Source organism: Salvelinus alpinus, chromosome 38 (assembly GCF_045679555.1).
Source record: "Salvelinus alpinus chromosome 38, SLU_Salpinus.1, whole genome shotgun sequence".
NCBI classification, from domain to species: domain Eukaryota; kingdom Metazoa; phylum Chordata; class Actinopteri; order Salmoniformes; family Salmonidae; genus Salvelinus; species Salvelinus alpinus.
The window spans coordinates 2,909,828-2,933,918 of record NC_092123.1 but is presented as its reverse complement, the minus strand read 5'-3'; the positions used below and the strand labels follow the sequence as shown (position 1 = coordinate 2,933,918).

Here is a 24,091-nt window from a genome sequence, read left to right as displayed (position 1 = left end):
TAACCCATCTGGACAAGAGGAATACCTATGTGAGAATGCTGTTCATCGACTACAGCTCAGCATTTAACACCATAGTACCCTCCAAACTAGTCATCAAGCTCGAGACCCTGGGTCTCGACCCCGCCCTGTGCAACTGGGTACTGGACTTCCTGACGGGCCGCCCCCAGGTGGTGAGGGTAGGTAACAACATCTCCACCCCGCTGATCCTCAACACTGGGGCCCCACAAGGGTGCGTTCTGAGCCCTCTCATGTACTCCCTGTTCACCCACGACTGCGTGGCCATGCACGCCTCCAACTCAATCATCAAGTTTGAGGACGACACTACAGTGGTAGGCTTGATTACCAACAACGACGAGACGGCCTACAGGGAGGAGGTGAGGGCCTTCGGAGTGTGGTGTCAGGAAAATAACCTCACACTCAAGGTCAACAAAACAAAGGAGATGATTGTGTTGTGGACTTCCGGAAACAGCAGAGGGAGCACCCCCCTATCCACATCGACGGGACAGTAGTGGAGAGGGTAGTAAGTTTTAAGTTCCTCGGCATACACATCACGGACAAACTGAATTGGTCAACCCACAAAGACAGCGTTGTGAAGAAGGCGCCTCTTCAACCTCAGGAGGCTGAAGAAATTCGGCTTGTCACCAAAAGCACTCACAAACTTCTACAGATGCACAATCAAGAGCATCCTGTCGGGCTGTATCACCGCCTGGTATGGCAACTGCTCCACCCACAACCGTAAGGCTCTCCAGAGGGTAGTGAGGTCTGCACAAAGCATCACTGGGGGCAAACTACCTGCCCTCCAGGACACCTACACCACCCGATGTCACAGGAAGGCCATAAAGATCATCAAGGACAACAACCACCCGAGCCACTGCCTGTTCACCCCGCTATCATCCAGAAGGCGAGGTCAGTACAGGTGCATCAAAAAAAGGACAGAGAGACTGAAAAACAGCTTCTACTCAAGGCCATCAGACTGTTAAACAGCCACCACTAACATTGAGTGGGTGCTGCCAACATACTGACTCAACTCCAGCTCAATTTAATAATGGATATTGATGGAAATTGATCAAAAATGTATCACTAGCCACTTTAAACAATGCCACTTAATATAATGTATATGTATATACTGTACTCTATATCATCTACTGCATCTTGCCATCTTTATGTAATACATGTATCACTAGCCACTTTAAACTATGCCACTTTATGTATATATACCCTACATTACTCATCTCATATGTATAGACTGTACTCGATACCATCTACTGCATCTTGCCTATGCCGTTCTGTACCATCACTCATTCATATATCTTTATGTACATATTCTTTATCCCTTTACACTTGTGTTTATAAGGTAGTAGTTATGGAATTGTTAGGTTAGATTACTCGTTGGTTATTACTGCATTGTCGGAACTAGAAGCACAAGCATTTCGCTACACTCGCATTAACATCTGCTAACCATGTGTATGGACAAATAAAATTTGATTTGATTTGATTGCAGAGGTCTTGAAAAAGAAGGGTCAACACTACAAATATTGGCTCTTGCATCAACTTCATGTAATTGTCAATAAAAGCCTTTGACACTTATCAAAGGCTTGTAATTATACGTCATTATTCCATAGTAACATCTGACAAAAATATCTAAAGACACTGAAGCAGCAAACTTTGTGGAAATTAATATTTGTGTCATTCTCAAAACTTTTGGCCACAACTGTACACCTATGCCTATATGCATTTCACTGACAACCCTAAGAGGAGATATCTAAGCTCATTTGGAAATATTGATTTCCATATGTAGAATATATATCGAAATGGAGAGTGTATAACCTACAACATATTTTTCTTATCCCTGCCAATATGTCGTTTGGCTGATCTTCTTTGACGGTAGCTTGCTGGGCAGGGTGTTGTTTTGCAGGGATCTGGTGCACTGCTAGGATCTGGATAAGCTAGCCTCTAGGACTGTAGCCATATGGGGAGAGGATGGAGGGAAAATAGGAGGAGAGAAAAGAGGGGGGATGGAGGGAAGAGAGAGGAGGAGAGAGAAGAGGGGGGATGGAGGGAAGAGAGAGGAGGAGAGAGAAGAGGGGGGATGGAGGGAAGAGAGAGGAGGAGAGAGAAGGGGGAAGAATACCGCCTGCCTGGCTGGCTACTTTGTTGGCTGCTTGGAGGCCGTTGTAATGCCATCAAGTCAGTCAATCAGTCAGTCAATCAGTCAGTCAGTCAGTCAGTCAATCAGTCAGTCAGTCAGTCAGTCAGTCAGTCAGTCAGTCAGTCAATCAGTCAGTCAATCAGTCAGTCAGTCAGTCAATCAGTCAGTCAGTCAGTCAGTCAGTCAGTCAGTCAAAGCAATACATCGATTTTGTTCCTGTTCAGAAGTAACGCACCTGTTTCAAAAATACAACAAATCAACAAGGATCTCATTCATTGATTCAGATGTTTAAAAGCCTGGACACCCTGCCCTACATCCATCCATACTCAGCCAGGCATGGCATCCCCTAGGGTAGAGTTCTGGCATCAGGTCGGATACCCATGGTTCCCCGCGGGTGACATTTGTGGAGATAAAATATAGGAGTGTCTACAGATGTTAGATCTTAATTTGATCACCCTGTTGCAGGATAACTTTCTTCTAGTGTATTTCTGGTTAAAAAAGACTTCTTAAAGTTTGTCATTTCCATTTTGAAAACATTTTTTTTATCAACCTCTACAAAAATGTCCATTAATTAGAATCCACATAATAATTCACATTTCATGTTACTGCTGGATTATTTTCCTGCTGTAGCAAACAGGTCCAAATTAAGATCCTACATCTGTATATGGTGTCTTACACGGGCATGGCCCTATGTAGGCTACCCTATGGCTAAGTCTTAGGCATATCCAGTATCACAACTAGGGCACTAATGACAATTAACAGAATTAAGAACAGAATTCTCAATTTCTTTTGACAAAACGTATCATTGAACGTCCCATAATCCCTTGAACAGCACGAACAGCACGACTCAGCAATCTGCCCATCTCATGAGAATGGAATTGACAATCGTCATGGCTATTGTGAGCTCCAGTGCTTCAGGTGCTGGTAGAGACATGCCATGATAGATTAGAGAAGAGGACAAGAGAATATATGTTGGCTGGTTCCATCCTCCATCTGTTGCTATGACAACACTATGCGGTAACTCTGTGACTAAAACAATCTCTGGTTTAGGGGTACATGAGGAGGGGGAGGGGCACAATAGGCAAGAGAGGAAGACACAGCGGAAAATTTGCACCAAATGAAGTAGCCTGAAATAAATTATTTTACTGTTTCCTTCTACAGTAGGCCTACATTGTACACCCAATGTAGGAAGTGCTTATATTTGTCCTGTTTCACACAATGTATTGTCATACATAACCAGCCAATGCAAGAGTTTGCTTATTGCTTCAACATGCAAGCCGCCTGCTCTCCGACACACCTACCAACAGGCTAGGACGTCATAAACCTGGACGGTAGTGCAAAGCGAACGGGTGCACAAGGAAAACCTATCCACAACAACACAGCTATTCATCCCTGTCATATTGTACGCTATATATACACAATTATGTGGACACCCCTTCAAATTAGTGGATTTGGCTATTTCAGCCACACCCGTTGCTGACAGGTGTATAAAATCGAGCACACGGCCATGCCATCTCCATAGACAAATATTGGCAGTAGAATGGCCTTACTGAAGAGCTCTGTGACTTTCAACGTGGCACCATCATGGGATGCCACATTTCCAAAAAGTCAGTTTGTCAAATTTCTGCTCTGCTGGAGCTGCCTCAAATACTGTAAGTGCTGCTATTGTGAAGTGGAAACGTCTAGGAGCAACAACGGCTCAGCAGCAAAGTGGTAGGCCACACAATCTCACAGAACAGGACTGCTGAGTGCTGAATTGCATAGCGCGTAAAAATCATCTGTCCTCGGTTGCAACACTCACTACCTAGTTCTAAACTGCCTCTGGAAGCAACGTCAGCACAATAACTGTTCGTCGGGAGCTTTACCATGCGCAATGCCAAGCGTCGGCTGGAGTGGTGTAAAGCTCGTCAGCATTGGACTCTGGAGCAGTGGAAACGAGTTCTCACGCTTCACCATCTGGCAGTCCGACAGACAAATCTGGGTTTGGTGGATGCCAGAAGAACTCCACCTGCCCGAATGCATATGTCAACTGTAAAGTTTGGTGGAGGATGAATAATGGTCTGGGGCTCTTTTTCATGGTTCGGGTTAGGCCCCTTAGTTCCAGTGAAGGGAAATCTTAACGCTACAGCATACAATGACATTCTAGACGATTCTGTGCTTCCAACTTTGTGGAAACAGTTTGGGGAAAGGCCCTTTCCTGTATCAGCATGACAGGGGGGGGCAGAGAGTGGGAGAGAGAGAGAGAGAGAGAGAGAGAGAGAGAGAGAGAGAGAGAGAGAGAGAGAGAGAGAGAGAGAGAGAGAGAGAGAGAGAGAGAGAGAGAGAGAGAGAGAGAGAGAGAGAGAGAGAGAGAGAGAGAGAGAGAGAGAGAGAGAGAGATGGGGAAAAGAGAGGGAGAGACAGAGAGAGACAGAGAGAGAGCGAGTGAAAGAATGGGAAAAGAGAGCGGGAGAGAGAGAGACAGACAGATAGCTGGTGCCAGGCTCATCTATAATTGAGACAGGCTGCTCAGAGGAGCTTGGACTAAATTCAAGAGGGTGTCCCCGTGATGGAAATATCCATCCAATATTAAGCAGCACCTGAATTCTCCTCCCTCCCACTCACTGTATCTCTCTCTCCCACTATCCCTCTCTATTTTCATCCCTCCCTCCCTCTTTCCTTTCTCCATCTCTCACCATCTCCTCCCTCCCTTTCTCCTTCTCTGTCCCTCTTTCTTCCTCCCGTCTTTCAATCTCTTTTGCTTCAGTAGCATATGCACTGTTGGTGACATTACCTCAGTCTTCTCTCCTGATTCAGTGAGACTGTGGAACCTGATATAGCAGATTTGACTACAGGCCATACTGCAGAGAGATGATCTTGTTTGCACAGCAAATCCACATAAAAATGACATTCCACTCTCTGCTCTTGAAAGTCATTCAATTCAATAGATGGCTTTATGCACATATCATCGCTCGTATCACCACTCATAATTCCAGATGGGATAGGTCGGGGTGGGTGTTATAGCCTTTTTATCTCCTAGGAAATTTGCATACTACTGCAGGTTGGTACTTTGTCATTCCAATGGTGACAGAGAGCTTCGCTTCATGCTATTTAGATGTGTTCAGTGCCTATGGCGGAAACCCAGAGTGAATGATAGGGACTTTAATGTAGCCAATGAATGCAAATTATTGTCTCACTGATATTATAAGTACCAAACAAAACTGAACAAAGACAATAACTAAACAGATTGGACGTAAAAACGCACACACACACACACACACACACACACACACACACACACACACACACACACACACACACACACACACACACACACACACACACACACACACACACACACACACACACACACACACACACACACACACACACACACACACACACACACACACACACACACACACACACAGGGATAGAGGGACAGAGTTATATTTCTCAAGTGTGAAGGATGAGACTAATGGCAGATTTACTCAGAAATACAGAAATACTATGTTTCATGGGGTAGTCAATGTGATGTTTCATTTTGAAAATGCCACTGATTGTAACGAGTCATTATTGTGGCACCTACAGATCTAGACAGACAGCGCAACAGAGAGAGAGAGAGAGATAGAGAGAGACAGTGAGCGAGAGAGATGGGGGAGAGAGCAAGCAGAGAGAGAGAGAGCAGAGAGCAGAAAGAGAGAGCATGGAGAGAGAAATAGAGCAGAGAAAGCGAGAGAGAGAGAGAGGGAGTAAAAGTGAGTAAAAGTGAGAGTTTGTGTTGAATCAGGTATGCAAAACACTGAAATTCTAGTCACCAACTCGGCGGTCCTCTCTCTCTCTCTCTGTTTACCTAATGTCTTTGTGTTTGGGCCTGTCTGACCCTCTGGTCTAGATGGAATGTTGACTTACTCTCGTGTGTGTCACCCTCGTGAGCTGCCCAGCACACAATAAAAATATGGGCCCAATAAACCCTATGGGCCCTCGTCAAAAGTAGTGCACTAAATGAGGAATAAGGAGTAATTTGGGATGCAGACCATGATGTTTATGCATGAGAGATGGTGATTGGCCACACAGCATGTATGGGTTTCTCTACTCACCCAATCCCCACAGTCTGCTCTGCGTAATAGAGGTTAAGGCTGTGTGATTATTCCATTTGAATATGTGAATACGTTGAGAAATTCAAATTCAAATTGAGAAAATATGTATTATAGTGGAGCCTCCACACACACCACACACACGCACGCACGCACGCACGCACACACACACACACACACACACACACACACAGAGAGAGCGACGACTTCATTCAATTGAATAGAATAGTCTGCATGTAGTAGGATAGGTTGAGACTAAGCATTTGTAAAAACAGGATGTTGTTGTGTGACAGAATTTCACGACTGTCATTACACTACTTCGGCAGAGTGAGAGACATGGAAAGAAAACAGAAGAGAACTCTACAGCGAGCGTTCATCAGTGAAACACGGATGGATGTGAAGATTGCAAATGGATCCCATCGCAGCACAGAGGCATCAAGCTCTGGTTTCCTCTCGATTAAATTTAAAAAAGGGCCCGAATCGGAATGAATGACGTCGCCACCGACACACACACACGCACGCACTACATTATGTATAGTGATTACAACAAGATTGTCTTGTTCCATCTCCAAGAGAACAAGGCCCGGGATGGCCTTAAGTGTGTTTGTTGTTGTAGTATTCAGGACAAACAGAGAGACAGCTGGGAACTGAAGGACACAACTGAAATGTGCCACTTTGGATGGTACATTTTAAAGAAGTCAAGGTTGGTAGTATAATACAGATGGTGTTAAGATCACTAAAACGTCGCATCACACTCGGCACCTCTATACTGTATGACGCGGGGCAAGCAGACATTTTGGTTCCTTGAATGCACAGCCGTTCCGAGCGAGAGGCACACCTCACTTACTAAAGGACAACGCAATACCTAATGTCTGATGTGAGCACAGGAAATGGTTGGAGGAGGACTTTGTGCTGTAACTTTATAATAGAACCAAGCTTGAAGAGGAACACCAAAGGTTCACCAAAAGGACAAGGTGTCAACTCATAATAGATTAATCTGCCTGACAAAACTCTGCTGAGGCAAGAAAATCCTTCACAGGCTGTAAAGGACAGAGACTGGTTCTAAGGGCCAGGGGATTACTGTAAATTGGTGGAGATTGGCCTGCAGGCTCCAAGTGGTCCATCGGGGCACCCAACTAAATGACCAATCACCCACGCCACCATCACATCTCCCTCGGCAACCCAATATCAGAGAGAAATCTGATTTCTGAAATGTATTTATTTATTTGACCCTTATTTTACCAGGTAAATTGACTGAGAACCCATTCTCATTTACAGCAACGACCTGGAGAATATCTAAAGGGGAGATTAGGAGGGATGAATGAGCTAATTGGAAGCCGGGGATGATTAGGTGGTCATGATCATACATCCCCTTTTGAAAAATTCAACCAAGTGTACCTAGACCTTTTTTTGGAAAGGTCGTAATTTCCTGATGTTCCTCAGGGACTTTATGCTCAGTCTGATTTGGGGGGGCCTGGCAGGGCCTGGCTCCCCAGTGGGTGGGCCTGTGTCCACCCAGGCCCACCCATGCATACGTCCTTGATGTGCATACCAATGTCATGTCGTTTTACCAATACTTAACCCACAATATGAGTATATTATAATGTAACGCTTATGATCAAATCAATTGTTATAAGGAGGTGAAAATCCTGTCTGTGTTATGAGAGGTTTGTGACCCTCCCTAGAAAGATGGCTCATGGTCTGAGTCCCAAATAGCACCATATTCCATACTTGTGTACTACTCTTGACCACAGCCCTATGGGTCCTGGTCAAAAGTAGCGCACTATATAGGGAAAAGGGATCCATTTGGAATGCAATTTACAGATTCGGGAAGTTTAGACCCGGAGATAATTAGAGCCTTACAGTTCCAGCAACAATAATGAGGACCCCTCTATCTCTACCCCTCCAATCTTTCTTTTCATCCCTTCATCCCATCTCTAGGGGCCAGCCTGGCCAGCGAAAGATAGCAGGACAGACACTATTGATTTATTCTCCCAACACGGCAGGTTTGAAGATCAATGCAACATGAAGGTATTCTCATTAAGTGATCGAAGCCTGTGAGGCCTCTCCTATGTTGGAAAAACACACTGCAGAGACGGTCCATTCGAAATGAGAGCATTGGAGCACTGATATGAGTTCGTGGTAATGATGTGTTTATTGCCAGGGCCACTTGACACCCCATGTATTCATCCACACCTCTATCTAGCTAAATCACTTTATCAGACCCTCAGACTATGTCCTGGCTTAGTAGTAGTACAAGCCCCTAGTTCCCTCAAACATTCTCCCATGTCGTCCTCTCTTTCTTCACCTTCATTCCTCCGTCATCTCTCCAGTACTGTCCTCCACCCTACCTGTCCACATCCCCCTATCCACATGCAGGGTTCTCCCCAGGATTTATTTAACAAGGTGGAAATGTCGCGTCAGCACACAGCAACCCATGTTTCATGACCAGTCACCAACTTTAACCCCGCTTCAACCAGCTATTATAAAACTGTTCAGCCCTTGTAGGTGGAAATTGTCAGCCAGGCCAGTGATTACATACACCTTGACCATTACGCAACCGCTACAAGCTTAGTCATCTGGATAGGAAGGAATATCATCGTTAGAGGGCACAGCATGCACCCTGGGTGACTCTGGTTATTGGATATGGGAGAGGAGGTTTAAACTTCCACTCTGCCACACGCTAAGCATGTGACCCATCAAAACAATAGCAGCTGTCATGCCAACTTATAATCTCCATGGAAAATTCAGAAGCGGCTTAAACTAAACGACTCATTCAATTATATGTCACCTTTTTATGTATTTAGCCAAGAGGCAATGGAATTGACCAATTTATTTTTTGTTTCTAGGTTTGTGCAATTTTAAATGTTGTATACAGTGAATGGAGATGCAATTGTCTTCACAAACAGATACTGTGTTTTTCTACTTCAAAAGCTCTAGACAGAAACCCCCCTATCTGAGCGGCACTAAATGAGATGTCATACATACACTGTAAGTGTTTTTGTTCAACACAAATTACCTACTGAAGTGTTTACTTCAGACACACAGAAAAGTCCCTTGTCAAGCCAAGCCCATTCCATTTCCTCTCTCTCCTGCATTATTCTGTCACTATTCACTGACCCATATTTTGCTTCAAATTTCTCATATAAATGCAAAAGCATGAGCAACAAGCCCAGTGGGGAGGACTCCGTAGTCCGTACTCACCATCCTTGCGGTGGTAGGTGATCTCCACCTTGCGCTCCTCAGACCCCATCAGAGCCTGGGCTACCTGGGCGATGGCATGCCTGTTGGTGAACTCTCCATGGAGGAAGTCACAGGTGCACGGCCTTTGCATCACGTCCGGCCGTGAGAAGCCGGTCATCTCACAGAAGCCATCGTTGCAGTAGATGATGGCGCAGTTCTGAACCCGGGCATTGGCTATAATGAATTTCTTATCTGTGAAGGTGTAGAAGAGTGTATGATCATAGTGGGGAAGAATGGGTAGGTTAACACATTCATGGTAGCATCAGAGGTATGTGATAAAATGCCACTCTGCATGATGCTTTATATACAGTATAAAATGTACACTGTATTATAAATCACTCAGAAATATAAAGATGATCAATTAAACATTTCTCTTTCAGTCTTATCATGACTACGGGTGCATTGCTTCAGTATTTGTTAATGGAGAGGTGTGCTCTATTCTACTTGATTAATGTTCATGCCATAGCCATACTATAAAACAGAGAGATCCACATTTAATAACTGCCACCTAACCACCTGACCCTAACCATTTCAAATGTGGGAGTATTTGAAAAAGGTTATATGTCTGTTGTTTGGATACTACTTATTACCATGTAATCTTGTGGCGAAACATAAGTTGTTGCTACTTCGAAGTACCTTAAATAATGCTCAATGATATCCCATATTTAAATGATTTTAAATCCTCAACTCTCCCACTTCTAAAGTATCACAAGCACAACAATATTAGTTCTACTCTTACTGATTGTTAAGAAAGAAATGTGTTATCGAAAATCCAATATTCAGATAATTCGTGTGCAAGCAAGGCAAATACATTTTCCCAACAAAATGAATATTATGAATTTAAAGATACATTATTGTGAAAACACAAAGACAATACTCACTTTGTCCCTCAAATTTCTTTATAATTATCCCCAAAAAGGTGTTTTGTGGCGCAACATGACCTCTCCGAACAGGCATGATTATTCCCAAAAAGAAGAAAGATTCCGCTGTCCAAGTAGGAACGCACCTTTCCCCTGAGACTCAAGTTCTAGTGGCTCCAACCACTAAAGTCTGAATGCCTCCCCTTTGTCTACACTCATTCTTAGGAAATCTCCCCCTCTTAGCTCTTCCGACTTTTTCCTTATTTCAACATAAATATGGTCCGACTAGAGCACATTTTGAAGCCTTCAAAGTGCACTTCGCCCGCATTGACTCTGGAGTAAAAGGTTGCTGCACAGCGTAGTTTCTCCAACATTTCAAAATGATCATGTGAGGCGTTGCGCTCGCGTGAGGCGTTGCGCTCGCTGCTACTGCTGCTGTTGTGGAGAATGGACTGATGCTGCGGTGCCCCACCGACAGTGACGTTACCCCGCTCAGGCAGCGCTCAGCTCATGCACCTCGCGCTCAGCTCAATCAAGGCTGTGGAGTAAATCGTATATCCATGCGTTGAGAAGGAGCTATGCGTGACGCCAGGCCAGGGCAATAAAGGTGTATCGTCTATTTTTACATTGACCCATGGAAAACACGTGTGTTTATGTCTCCCGTTGACTGTGGCATTCCTGTAACTGCCAATGCATAGCATGCATAAGATGACTGCATGAATTTTAGACATACTGTAGTTTATCAGATACAGAGAAAGATACAGTTCCACAAATGAATCAATGGAAACAGGCCACAGCACTAAGGACTATATCAAGTTACAGAGAGAGGGAGAATGTTGTAGATGTGGTTTCCCTGTCCATGGTGCTGAAGTTGTTGTAACAAAACTCCTTTTAGAACTACTATGTCAAGTTCATCTTTATTTCCCCCCCCCCCCCCCCTGAAACATCTGTCTCAGAATCTCTGCACAACCTCACCATCCATCTGGTCCACTGAGAAAACAATACAATAGCCAGGCTGCAGGGGAAGATACTAAGGTTCACAAAGCAGAGACAAAGTCAGGATTTAGAACCTTTGCGTCCCTCAATGATGACCACACAGAGCAGTCATTCCCATTAGTCTCTCTACACTGTAAGACTTGTCTGTCATTTCAACAGTAAAACACTGTAGAATGCACAGTAAAATGCTGCACATGTGTTTTACAGTGTTAATGCTGTAGATTGCACTGCATTATGGGTCAAATGCAGAAAAATATTGTTATCAACTGTTATTTGACGCCTCCTGTAAAAATGACTCTAACATACTGTATTTCTTCACATTAATATCTTATAGCTACAGTAGATTCAAAGTTTCAGTTTCAGACGCCAACCTCATACTGTCGGGTGAGACACGTGAAGCTCAGAATATTTTAGTAAGTATCTTCTTAGCAGTGGTGAAGTGGAAGAATATGTGTATCACATGCTGTGTTGGTACTGCACCTTGACTTGTTTATAAGTATCTTTACTGATAGCCAACTTGGAAAACTGCATGTTTTCTTAGCTAACCATATGTGTTAACTGTTGTTACTTCTATTGTCATTTATGTTGCTAATTGGTTTTAATTTTGTTACCAATTTGAATAAATGTATTTTATGCACAAATGTATTGTATTTCTTACATTTAGATTTCAGGGAGAATTTCACTGTACTTCTCCAGCATTTTACTTGTACCAGTTTCCAGCTTAATACTGTACTTTTACTTTACAGAAGAGATGCTGTAATATATTTTATAGAACAATCTTCCTTATTGTAAAACATATTATAGCATCCCTGCTGTACATTTAATATTTATTTGTAAAAGTATAAATTACAAAAGTTACCATAGATTACCTGTTAATTACCAATATTAAGGAGGATTCTGGTAACTTTGGTAAATTACGGGTAGCTTTGCAAACCTACGTTTACTTATCTGAAGTTCATTTTAAAAAGTAGTTCACTACATCCAAACTACTTAGTCATAAATTACCATCACCATCACCATCACACACACACACACACACACACACACACACACACACACACACACACACACACACACACACACACACACACACACACACACACACACACACACACACACACACACACACACACACACACACACACACACACACACACACACACACACATCGCTGAAAAGGGCATGCTTGCCCCACAGTCTGAATCACATTAAGGGCTGGCGTGACAGCCTTTTATGAAGTGTGCTTATTTCACACACCCAACTCACTGATTGGACTGGCGCTGTTTTGGCACCGCCGCGCAGTCTGTCACTATATTCACTGAACTGTATCTAATGTAGTCAGATTATTCAAATGGACGAAAGAGGAGACAAAGAACAATATTTGAGTGTGGCTAAGAACAAACTCTCCTTTCCAACAACAATCTGAACGAAACACCATAAAATCTGAGCTCCCTACTATCATACGCATGCCAAAAACGTCGTAAGAAACAGCAAAAACAGACAAAAGGTGTCTGAATTCTAGCATTCTACTTCAATGAAATGGCAGTCTGCATACTGTATGTTGTTGATTATTTTTGCTATCTGTTCAGACACATGGACGTGGGAAATATAGTTCACATCGAGAGGTTATAGCCATGTAATGAAAGCTGCAGTGATCCCTACGACAATACATGAAGTGGACCAATAGGAATGTGTTCTACTGTCACCTACCCTATATCACCAGCAAGACAATAAGCCGAGGAATAGTTTCTCTCCATCTTATCTGGATGTGAGAGACCCGTAGGCTGCAGGTGTGACGGCAGATAGTGCTTACTGGTATTACCCACAAAATGATTTCTCTGGGCAATAGTAAAAGACGTGTAGCTAGCAACAATTCTGAGAGACATTTCCCCCTGACTCTTGTCCATGATAGCTGTTACAGTATTTATTAAAAATAAACACAGCTTGGTGTAATCCTTCTCTCAGGAGTCACGTTCGACTCATTCAAGAGTGAAATGCAGAGAGAGAGGGCAGTGGCTGAATGTGTTCGAATGAGAGAGGGTGGGAGGGAGTTAGGGAGGGAGGGAGGGGGGGGTTAAAAGGAGAGATAGAGGCTATGCTCCATTCTCCCAAATACCCACAGTGCGCTATTTAGGTGGAGCAAGAGAAAGGGCGATGGAAAGTAAAAAAGGAGGGGGCGGTTAAAATAGTATTTTGGGATAGTATTTTGTAATTCCAAGTTTTTCATTATACAGTCTGGCTTGTTTTACACAATTTTACACAATAATTGTTCAATATTTACAACATACTAATCATGAGAAGAAAAGGCTGACTGTCACGGCCGTTGAATGAAGTGGACCAAGGTGCAGCGTGGTGAGCGTACATATTCCTTTATTTAAGTGAATACACCGACAAAACAATAAACACTACAAAACAAACCGTGAAGCTAAAGGCTATGTGCCATAAACAAAGTCAACTTCCCACAAAGACAGGTGGGAAAAACGGCTACCTAAGTATGGTTCTCAATCAGAGACAACGATAGACAGCTGTCCCTGATTGAGAACCCTACCCGGCCAAAACATAGAAATACAAATAATAGAACGAAGGAACATAGAATACCCACCCCAAATCACACCCTGAACAAACCAAATAGAGACATAAAACGGATCTCTAAGGTCAGGGCGTGACCTGTAGGATCTTAATTTGACCAGCATTGTCACAACAAAATAACAGGATTTGAACGTTTAGTTCATAATGTTGCTAGATCGGTGGTTAGGTTATTAGTTGCCAGTGGTAAAAATAATTGAAAGTACAACTTAAGTCGAATTTTTGGTGTGTCTGTACTTTATTGTTTATATTTTTGAAAACGTTTACTTTTACTTCACTACATTCCTAAAGAAAATAATGTACTTTCTACTCCATACATTTTCCCTGACAGCCAAAAGTACTTGTTACATTTTGATTGCTTAGCAGGACAGGAAAATGGTCCAATTCACACTCTTAACACTTGTGTGGTGTTCTGGTCTGTGGGACCCATTTTCAATGTTTACTAAAAGAAAAATTATACAATTAAGTATTTTTTCATGCTGGGACTCATTGGCCTTGTCTCATTTTCTGGGAAGAACATGTAAAATAATACATTTTCATTGAGTGCACACTGTGCACCCCCCTACACATTTATATTACATATGTGGTGTTCTGGTCCACTGCTCCTGAGGGTTGAAAAGTGTGGAAAAGTGTGTGTGTGGGTGAAAACAAGTAAAAATGAAACAAAAAGGTTTGCTGTGTGTTTTCACTCTGTCTTCTTCCTCCATGGGCCTGCTGTTTCAAACATAGCACTAATAACCTGTCTGTCTCCCTACCTGTCAGCCTGTCTCCCGCTTTTCTCACACTCTTTACCCTTTGTAGTGTGTGAAACTACACAATGTCTTGCGGGAACCTGCACAATGTTATTACAATATATTATTTTAATACATTGTAAAAAAAAATCTGTATTTTCACACACTGTACCCCAGCCAGGTCCGAATTGGGGGAAGGACACAACAAATAAATAGCTTTGCATGTGTGGCTCCTTACCACAATCAATCAGTATGGCAAAAATAATCTCTGCTCAGAGAGCTTTAGAAATAAGTTTTGCAAAGAGAGAAGCTAGTGTGGAAGGACCGTCTTCCATTTTGGAAGATTAAGACATGTCTCTGTCAATTCGGAGTCTGACAGTGAGTTAGAAGAAGAGGATGAGATTGACCTTCAGCCAGCCCCAGGACCAGCCCGTCAGCAGCCAGCCACAGGACCAGCCCGTCAGCAGCCGGCCCCAGGACCAGCCTGTCAGCAACAGCTCATCAGCAGCCTGCAGGGGGAGAAATATGAATGTCAAAAAATTGTGAAATTGAATGGTCTTCTTGCCCAAGGAATGAGCCACCCCTCATGGCTGTCAATGTGATAAGGATGCAACCAGGGCCGACGCGGATGGCGGTTACTCATGTGCAGAACATAAAGTCTTCTTTTGAACTGTTCATCCCAGACACCAACCAGAAAATCATTCTGGACTGCACTCATTTGGAGGAAAGGCGTGTCTTTGGAGAAGAGATGGAAGGAGACGGACCAAACATGCATACTTTGGGGTTCTTATCCTTGCAGGTGTTTTCAGATCCAAAGGGGAATCCACAGAATCCCTGTAGGATGCAGAAACTGGGAGATAACTTTTCCGTTCAACAATGTCTCTAGAAAACCTCCACATTATTTCCAGGATTATCCGCTTCGATAACCGAGACACCAGACAAGCTCGGCGGCAGAGAGACAAGCTAGCTGCAATCATGTTAGTGTGGGACAAGTGGGTGGACCACCTTCCCCTGTTTTACAACCCTGGGCCCAACATTACTGTTGATGAGCAGCTTATGCCATTTAGGGGTCGCGGCAGTACATACCATCTAAACCCGCAAAATATGGAATCAAGATCTGGTCTGCTTCATCATATGTGTGGAACTTGCAAGTGTATTTGGGGAAGCCAGATGGAGGAGCCCCTGAGAAGAACCAAGGGATGCGGGTTGTCCTGGATGTGACACAGGGACTCCGTGGCCACAACATCACATGCGATAACTTTTTTACTTCGCACAAGCTGGGACAGGAGCTCCTCAAGAGGAATCTGACGATGGTAGGAACAGTACGAAAAAACAAGCCAGAGCTCCCACCTCAGCTGTTGAATGCACGGAAGAGGCCTATCAATTCCTCTAAGTTTGTGTTCACGGCCGACACGTCCCTAGTGTTCTATGTGCCAAAGAAAGGCAAAAATGTGGTACCCATGAGTACGCTGCATAGGGATGGGAAAATCTGTGGCCAGGAACATAAAAAAACTGAAATCATAATGGATTACAATGCCACAAAAGGAGGGGTGGACAATTTAGACAAGCTGGTGACTGGCTACAGCTGCAAAAGAAGAACCCTATGCTGGCCACTTGTGATATTCTTCAACATCTTGGACATCTTGGCGTACAATGCATTTGTCATCTGGATGGCATTGAACCCAGATTGGAATAGAGGGAAGCTGCAGAGGAGACGACTCTTTCTTGAGGAGCTGGGCAAGGCATTGGTCAGACCTCAAATCCAGAGGAGGTAACATATCCCAAGGACCCCAGCTTCTGCAGCCATTGTGAGGAGGATTCAGGAGGAGGACGCCGGTGCCCCATTCGCATGACCCACAGAACCAACAACTCCAATACCGGAAGTAAGTGTGAGTGATGTTGTTGCATGTGTGTGTGTCTGACTCCCCTACCTTGGCCTGCTGTAACTATATATATATTTTATTTTTATTTATTTCACCTTTATTTAACCAGGTAGGCAAGTTGAGAACACGTTCTCATTTACAATTGCGACCTGGCCAAGATAAAGCAAAGCAGTTCGACACATACAACAACACAGAGTTACACATGGAGTAAAACAAACATATAGTCAATAATACAGTAGAAGAATAAGTCTATATACAATGTGAGCAAGTGAAGTGAGATAAGGGAGATGAAGGCAAAAAAAAAGGCCACGGTGGCGAAGTAAATACAATATAGCACGTAAAACACTGGAATGGTTGATTTGCAGTGGAAGAATGTGCAAAGTAGAGATAGAAATAATGGGGTGCAAAGGAGCAAAATAAATAAATAAATAAATACAGTAGGGAAAGAGGTAGTTGTTTGGGCTAAATTATAGATGGGCTATGTACAGGTGCAGTAATCTATGAGCTGCTCTGACAGCTGGTGCTTAAAGCTAGTGGGGGAGATAAGTGTTTCCAGTTTCAGAGATTTTTTTTATTTATTTTTTGTGAGTGAGATGTTAGTAAAATTCCTGATCTCTAAGTGTTTTCATCATTCTAGATTGCAGCCGGTAGCAACAAGAAGAAGCACTGCGATGTGTGTGGACCCAAAAAGGACAGGAAGACACAGTGCACCTGCATCAAGTGCAAGAAATGCATTTGCAACACACACACAGTAAAACTCTGTCCCTTATGTGGTGTGTAGACCAGCCGTAATTTGTGTTCAATGGGGCTCATTTATAATTTCCATAAAATACTGTATGTAAAATTTGTCCTCCCAATTTGTTCAGTTCAAAGCAATAAACATCAATAGTGATGAAAACCTTGCTTCATTTATATTTGTTCAAGATAAACATGATTTATTCCACCCATGTCTTGATAATAATGGATTTTTGTTTCCAAAAATCATATTTTATCCCAAAAACAAATACCACTTTTATTGATAAATGTGATCTAGCAGAGGTAAATGGCAAATATTAACCATGTATGCTGTCTATATTGCTTGTAATTGATATAAGTCAACATCTAAGTATTAAGTGTTAAGTATTTTTACGTAAATTGATATGGCTGTATTATTTTAAAAACCAAATAATGTTGTTGGTTCATCAGACCAGCGAAAATTGGGTGAATAACAAAAACATGAACACCACACATGGTTTAAAATCCCCTGTCATCCCTACTGCATCTGATCTGGCAGACTCACTAAACACAAATTCTTAATTTGTAAATGATGTCTGAGTGTTGGAGTGTGTCACACCCTAATCTGGTTCACCTTGTGATTGTCTCCACCCCCTCCAGGGGTCACTTATTATCGCCGGTGTATATATCCCTGTGTTTCCTGTCTCTCATTGCCAGCTCATCTTGTTTGCCAAGTCAACCAGCTGTTTTCCTTGCTCCTATTTTTCCCCGGTCTCTATTTGTTTCTAGTCCTCCTGGTTTCGACCCTTGCCTGTACTGACTCCGAACCCACCTGCCTGACCACTCTGCCTGTTCTGACTACCAGCCAGCCTATCCCTTTGTACTGTTTTGGACTCGGATCTGGTTTCTGACCCCTGCCTGACCTCGGGACTGCCTATCGTCTGGTATTTTTTGGACTCTGACCTGGTTTATGAACTCTCCCCTGTCCCTGACCTGCCTTTGCTTACTCCCTTTGTTATAATAAATATCGGCGCTCTACCATCTGCCTCCTGTGTCTGCATTTGGGTTTCGCCTTGTGCCCTTATAGTGTGCCCCTGGCTATCCGTAAATAAAAAACAAGAAAATTGTGCCGTCTGATTTGCTTCATGTAAGGAATTTGAAACGATTTACACTTTTACTACTGATACTTAAGTATATTTGAGCAATTACATATACTTTGATACTTATATTAAATATACTTTATTTTACTTTATATATAAAGTATATTTAAAAACAAATGCTTTTAGACTTTTACTCAATAAATATTTTACTGAATGACTTTCACTTTTACTTGAGTAATTTTCCAGTACTGTATATTTACTTTTACTCAAGTAATGACAATTGGGTACTTTTCCCACCACTGTTAGTTGGCTATAGGCTATATGAAAAGTGCAATACTATTAATATAACTGTGTGTAAGTGTGGATTTTCAGTGAATTTATTTAAATCACGAACGCTCCTCTGCATTTCCTGCAGTCATAGGAAAAACCTCAGCCACAGAAGTGTGATCAAATGAAGATCCTAAATCTGTAGAGCACCATGGAAATTGTATGTTTTTTTTCTTGATTTATAATATACATTTAGATATACTGTACTCTAAAGGCCAATGCATTTAACTTCCGGGTGTCCCCCTGGTTTGTTTTCTGAAAGGAGAATACCCAAACATAAGCTTGCATCTGTCTCTCTGTCAGCCCATTCATTTTGAGTGAATCTGTTGTCAGTATGTGGAGCAATTTAGAAACAGCAGGCAGGGCTTTTAATCCACAGATCACACCAGGGCAAATACCTCGCTGCTCCCAGGAATGACCCCTTTCTCCTCTTTTTCTCACTCAATCTATTGCTCTATCTATCTATCTATCTATCTATCTATCTATCTATCTATCTATCTATCTATCTATCTATCTATCTATCTATCTATCTCTCTCTCTCTCTCTCTCTCTCTCTCTCTCTCTCTCTCTCTCTCTCTCTCTCTCTCTCTCTCTCTCTCTCTCTCTCTCTCTCTCTCTCTCTCTCTCTCTCTCTCTCTCTCTCTCTCTCTCTCTCTCTCTCTCTATGTGGATATTGAACACATGTGCACATGTTTAGGTTTTGGCACATCTTTATATTGGGTTCCCAAGTGGCACAGGGATCTAAGGCACTGCATCTCAGTGCTAGAGGCGTCACTACAGACCCTGATTAGATTCCAGGCTGTATCACATCCGGCCGTGATTGGGAGTCCCATAGGGGGGCGCACAATTGACCCAGCATCGTCCTGGTTTGGCCGCGGTAGGCCGTCATTGTAAATAAGAATTTGTTCTTAACTGACTTGCCTAGTTAAATAAAGGTTAAATAAATAACAGAAATATTAATGCTCATATTTAGCCTAGTAAAGAGCTTTCAAAGGTCAACTCTACAGGTAACTGCTAAAATAGAGGAAGAACCAGCATAAAGTGTCTTAATAAGTTGTTGGGCCAACACGAGCCAGAACAGCTTCAATGTGCTTTGGCATGAATTCTACAAGTGTCTGGAACTCTACTGGTGGGACGTTCTTCCACAATAAATTCCATAATTTGGTGTTTTGTTGATTGTGGTGGAAAATGCTGTCTCAGGCGCTGCTCCAGAATCTCCTATAAGTGTTCAATTGGGTTGAGATCTGGTGACTGAGACGGCCATGGCGTATGGATTACATCGTTTTCATGCTCATCAAACCATTCAGAGACCACTTATGCCCCTGTTACCAGTACCATTTCACATGCAACGAAAACATTAAACAAAACAAAGATCATTGAGTAACAGGGAAAATGTAGATAGATGGAAAGAGAGAGGGAGAACGGTACAACAGGACAAGCTGTAGGGACCTCTTTGCGCCCCACACATTTTCCACCGGCTTCTCCACTTTGGGTACAGAGTTGATGGGAAAGGCTTGCTGCAGCCCGGGGGCCAAGGTGTTGGTATGGCAGTGATAGCCTGTCCTGTCACCTCCAGAGATACCAACATGTGTGTGTGTGTGTGTGTGTGTGTGCATATCTGAATCCTTGTCTTCTGTCACTGTCACCATCCAGGCTAACAGGCCGTGACTTCCACAGCTCATCACCAGAGCAAGAAGTGTCACCCCCCCATTCCTCAGATGTATCACCCGGAACACTGAACCTTGTTTCAATCACCACACACCCAACACTCTGGGCCAAACACTGTGGGTGTCTGGCAGGGTGAGAGTGAGGGGAATGTGGAGACATATGATATTCTCCTTGTGTAAAAATGTGTCACCTCATAAGATGTTGAAAGGTACACGAAAAGTACATTGTAGAATTGAATGAACAGGGCACATTTAGGACAATGGATTCAGTGGGTTTATTCGTTTCCTATTATAAGTATCAGGCAGTTTGGGCCCGCCTGATTTCTCTGTAAAAAGCTGTGCAAGGTGTTGAGAGGAGGCATAGCTTAGCACCCTAATCATGAACATGTCCTCTAGGGGTGAAAACATATGTAAGCACTTGGGAAGCCTGCTGCTGGTAGAATACTAAACAACTGATACGCCTTACCTTATCTAATAGATGTGTACTCACAAAGAGCTATCTAATGAATAGGTTTATTATGCAACACACACACACACACAGGTGGTGATGACTAAATCTGTCAAATGAAATAGCTGGAGAATGTTCTAAAACAACATAATAATGAATTGAAGAATGTCTTGTAATCCACTAAAAGGTAATCCTGATCTTGTTCTTTTGAGTTTGCTGGTTATTTCCATGGCCTTTGCATAAATCGTTTAGATCTATGTTTAAATACAAATGTGAACAATATTCATGAATGTCTCTCAAAGACATTCTATCATCGCACTCTGACCTCGTACGTTTGCTGCTATTCTTCAGGTATAGCATACTGCAAAAGTGATTCTTTGGAACTTCTTTTCAGATCACACAGAATACTCATAAACTGAGAGTTTACGAAGGAATTCAGAGAAATGAAACTGGAATACAAAATGTATTGCATGCTGTGGGCAACATTATCCCTAGCCTATTTCTAATGGGTCTTTTGGCTGTACTGAGTCAATAATGGATGTCTCGGACACTCAAATAATGAAAGAGGATACAGATGTGGCACATTCCGACCACAGAAATCAATGGATGGACCACAGGCTGGACATTAGATGGACAATACTACCGGATTAGTGTAGTCATAAAGCACTCTCACATGGGCAAGGTCTTTTGTCTGGCCATCGGTAGCTAGAGAGAGTACCCAGATAATTAGACAAAGGTACCATTTATACTGACTTTATAGAAGATTTATAAGATCCTTCTTAATCATTTATAAATTGCTTGTTTTGTTCAATGCTACAGTAGCTACAGTGTTTAGAATGCTCATATGTATTTATGTCATCATACAGGCTAACTACGGTCCAGTGAGTCGACTGTGGCTATGATAGTCATCAGCAATGGAGATGATGCACCTGTCCCAAATGGAAACCTATTCCCTTAAAAGGGCACTTCTTTTGACCGGGCCCATAAAAGTAGTGCACTATAAAGGGAATAGGGTGTCATTTGGGATACACTTTATATTACTGCTGCTGTGCAAAAGGTAAACATTTGAAATATTTGCGGCTCCTTCACAGTCATCTAAAAATACAATGTTACTTCTATCTCTTCTGCGTCTTTAAGAATGCCAAAGGTCAAAACAATTGTCTAGTGGTCATTCCAGAAGATTTTGGCTCATTTCAGTGATATGCAAATAAGCCAAAATCTGTGTGGAATTCGTTTTTTTCTGTTGACAATGATTTCTAATGACAGGAGAGCTGGGAGCTGCTTGAGAGCTGCATTCAAGGACGTGGGTAGTCCCAACACACAGGGGTGTGTAGGGTGTGTGTGTGTGTGTGTGTGTGTGTGTGTGTGTGTGTGTGTGTGTGTGTGTGTGTGTGTGTGTGTGTGTGTGTGTGTGTGTGTGTGTGTGTGTGTGTGTGTGTGTGTGTGTGTGTGTGTGTGTGTGTGTGTGTGTGTGTGTGTGTGTGTGTGTGTACAACCATCCTTGTCAGCACTTACAGTTTCGGTTGCCTTGTCTATTGGAGGGTCTCTATGGAGACAGACTCATCACCCCCCACCCCTTCCCAAAACCCCCCCTGCTCCCCCCTCCACCTCCCTAGCGTTCATTAGGCCCTGTTTTTTTGTCAAACCTCTGACAGCGATCCAACCCACCGAGTCAACCCACGATCTCGTCTCTCTCCGCCTGCTCCAGCCAGTCTGGGTGATCAGAGGTTGCCGTGGCAACTCCTCCTGTCCCTGTCTGGATCATCCCTAGATCCCCCCTCCTTACTCTCATCCCGCCCTACCTCCCTTCCTCCCTCTATTAGAATAAGAATGTTCCTCTAAGAGACTAATGCTTTCCGATCTCTCTCTCTCTCTCTCCCTTTCGCCCCTCCTATCTTTCGCCCCTCCCCTCCTATCTTGCATGTTTTCTCTCTCTTTCTTCCCCTTTCTCTCCCTCTCTCTCACTCTCTCTCACTCTCTCTGTCTCTCCCCTCCACTCTCTCTCTCATCCCGTCAGTCAGACTGGGAGCCAGGCCAGATCTGAGATCAGTGTTAAGACAGCTGCTGCTGGCCTCTAGGTGGTTTGTGTGGTCTGTCTGGGAGGGAACCCAAGGCTTTAGCAGACAGGGAGGGAACCCAAGCCTTTATCAATGGCAGTTAAGACTGGAGCTTTAGGATCAGCCATAACGCAGCATGGGATTTCCCGTCATATGTCCTTTGTACAGACATTAGTTTGAATCCATTCCCTGGCACTAGATCGGATGGATGGTTGAAGAGGGATTGCCTGTTCTTAACGATGAAGACTGATTGGCAATCTCCTCTCTCTCCTGGTTTGTCTGGTAGTCAAAGCTCTCTCTTCCGTATTTCAAGCTTTCATGCACACACACACACACACGCACACACGCACACACGCACACACGCGCACGCACGCACGCACGCACGCACGCACGCACGCACGCACGCACACACACACACACACACACACACACACACACACACACACACACACGCGCACACGCACACGCAAGCCCACGCACACAAAAGACAACCGTCATCAACCATCGTTAAACAAAGGACTTCAGAATGACAGTGCAGTTGGAATGATTTTTAAAAACTATCAATTCAAAGCTTGACAAGGTTTCATTCATTTGGAGACAGAGGAGGCTATTGACCTAGGCCCAACTTGATTTATATCTGTGGACGCAGAGGGATGAACACAAATGGCTACTATATAGTTAGCTCTATCAAATGATAAATGGAGGGGGAAATTGGACATCTCTGTCCCTCATCTCTTTTATATATATTAGAATTGATACGGTAGTAAAATTGAGGATTATATTCATTTTTTAAATTGATTATTTATATTAACTAGTTATAAACCCTATACAAGCCCTTTATAGATGGAACCTGGATGTAAAATGTTACCCGATATTGATTACACAATCACTGTACTGGAGAGAGTAAGCCTGCCTGCTGGCTGTATAGTTTAGTTTATTAGGATCCCCATTAGCTACTGCACAAGCAGATACTCTTCCTGGAGTCCACATGAAATGTACAAATACATGACAATTCAGAGAACAGTGATACACAAGAACAACATTAAATTGGCATTCTCTCAACCAGCTTCACCTGGAATGCTTTTCCAACAGTCTTGAGGGGGTTCCCACATATGCTGAGCACTTGCTGGATGCTTTTCCTTCACTCCGCTGTCCAACTCATCCCAAACCATCTCAATTGGGTTGAGGTCGGGTGATTGTGAAGGCAAGGTCATCTGATGCAGCACTTCATCACTCTCCTTCTTGGTCAAATAG

At 43.2% G+C, this 24,091-nt stretch overlaps 1 protein-coding gene across 4 annotated transcripts in view; it reads right to left on the bottom strand.

Annotated features, from left to right (window-relative positions):
* Window positions 1-10,851, bottom strand: part of LOC139566517 (voltage-gated inwardly rectifying potassium channel KCNH7-like) — a 97,984-nt gene extending 87,133 nt beyond the window's left edge. For 3 of the 4 annotated variants that reach the window (XM_071387816.1, XM_071387817.1, XM_071387818.1), the window contains exons 1-2: window positions 10,350-10,851; window positions 9,430-9,660 (exon numbers count right to left, since the gene is read on the bottom strand). In XM_071387816.1, coding sequence (XP_071243917.1) covers window positions 9,430-9,660; window positions 10,350-10,425 — 307 coding nt within the window. In that variant the 5' untranslated portion in view covers window positions 10,426-10,851. The remainder of the gene's footprint in view (window positions 1-9,429; window positions 9,661-10,349) is intronic. The other variant, XM_071387819.1, reaches the window with a different exon arrangement.
* Between the last annotated feature and the right edge of the window lie 13,240 nt (window positions 10,852-24,091).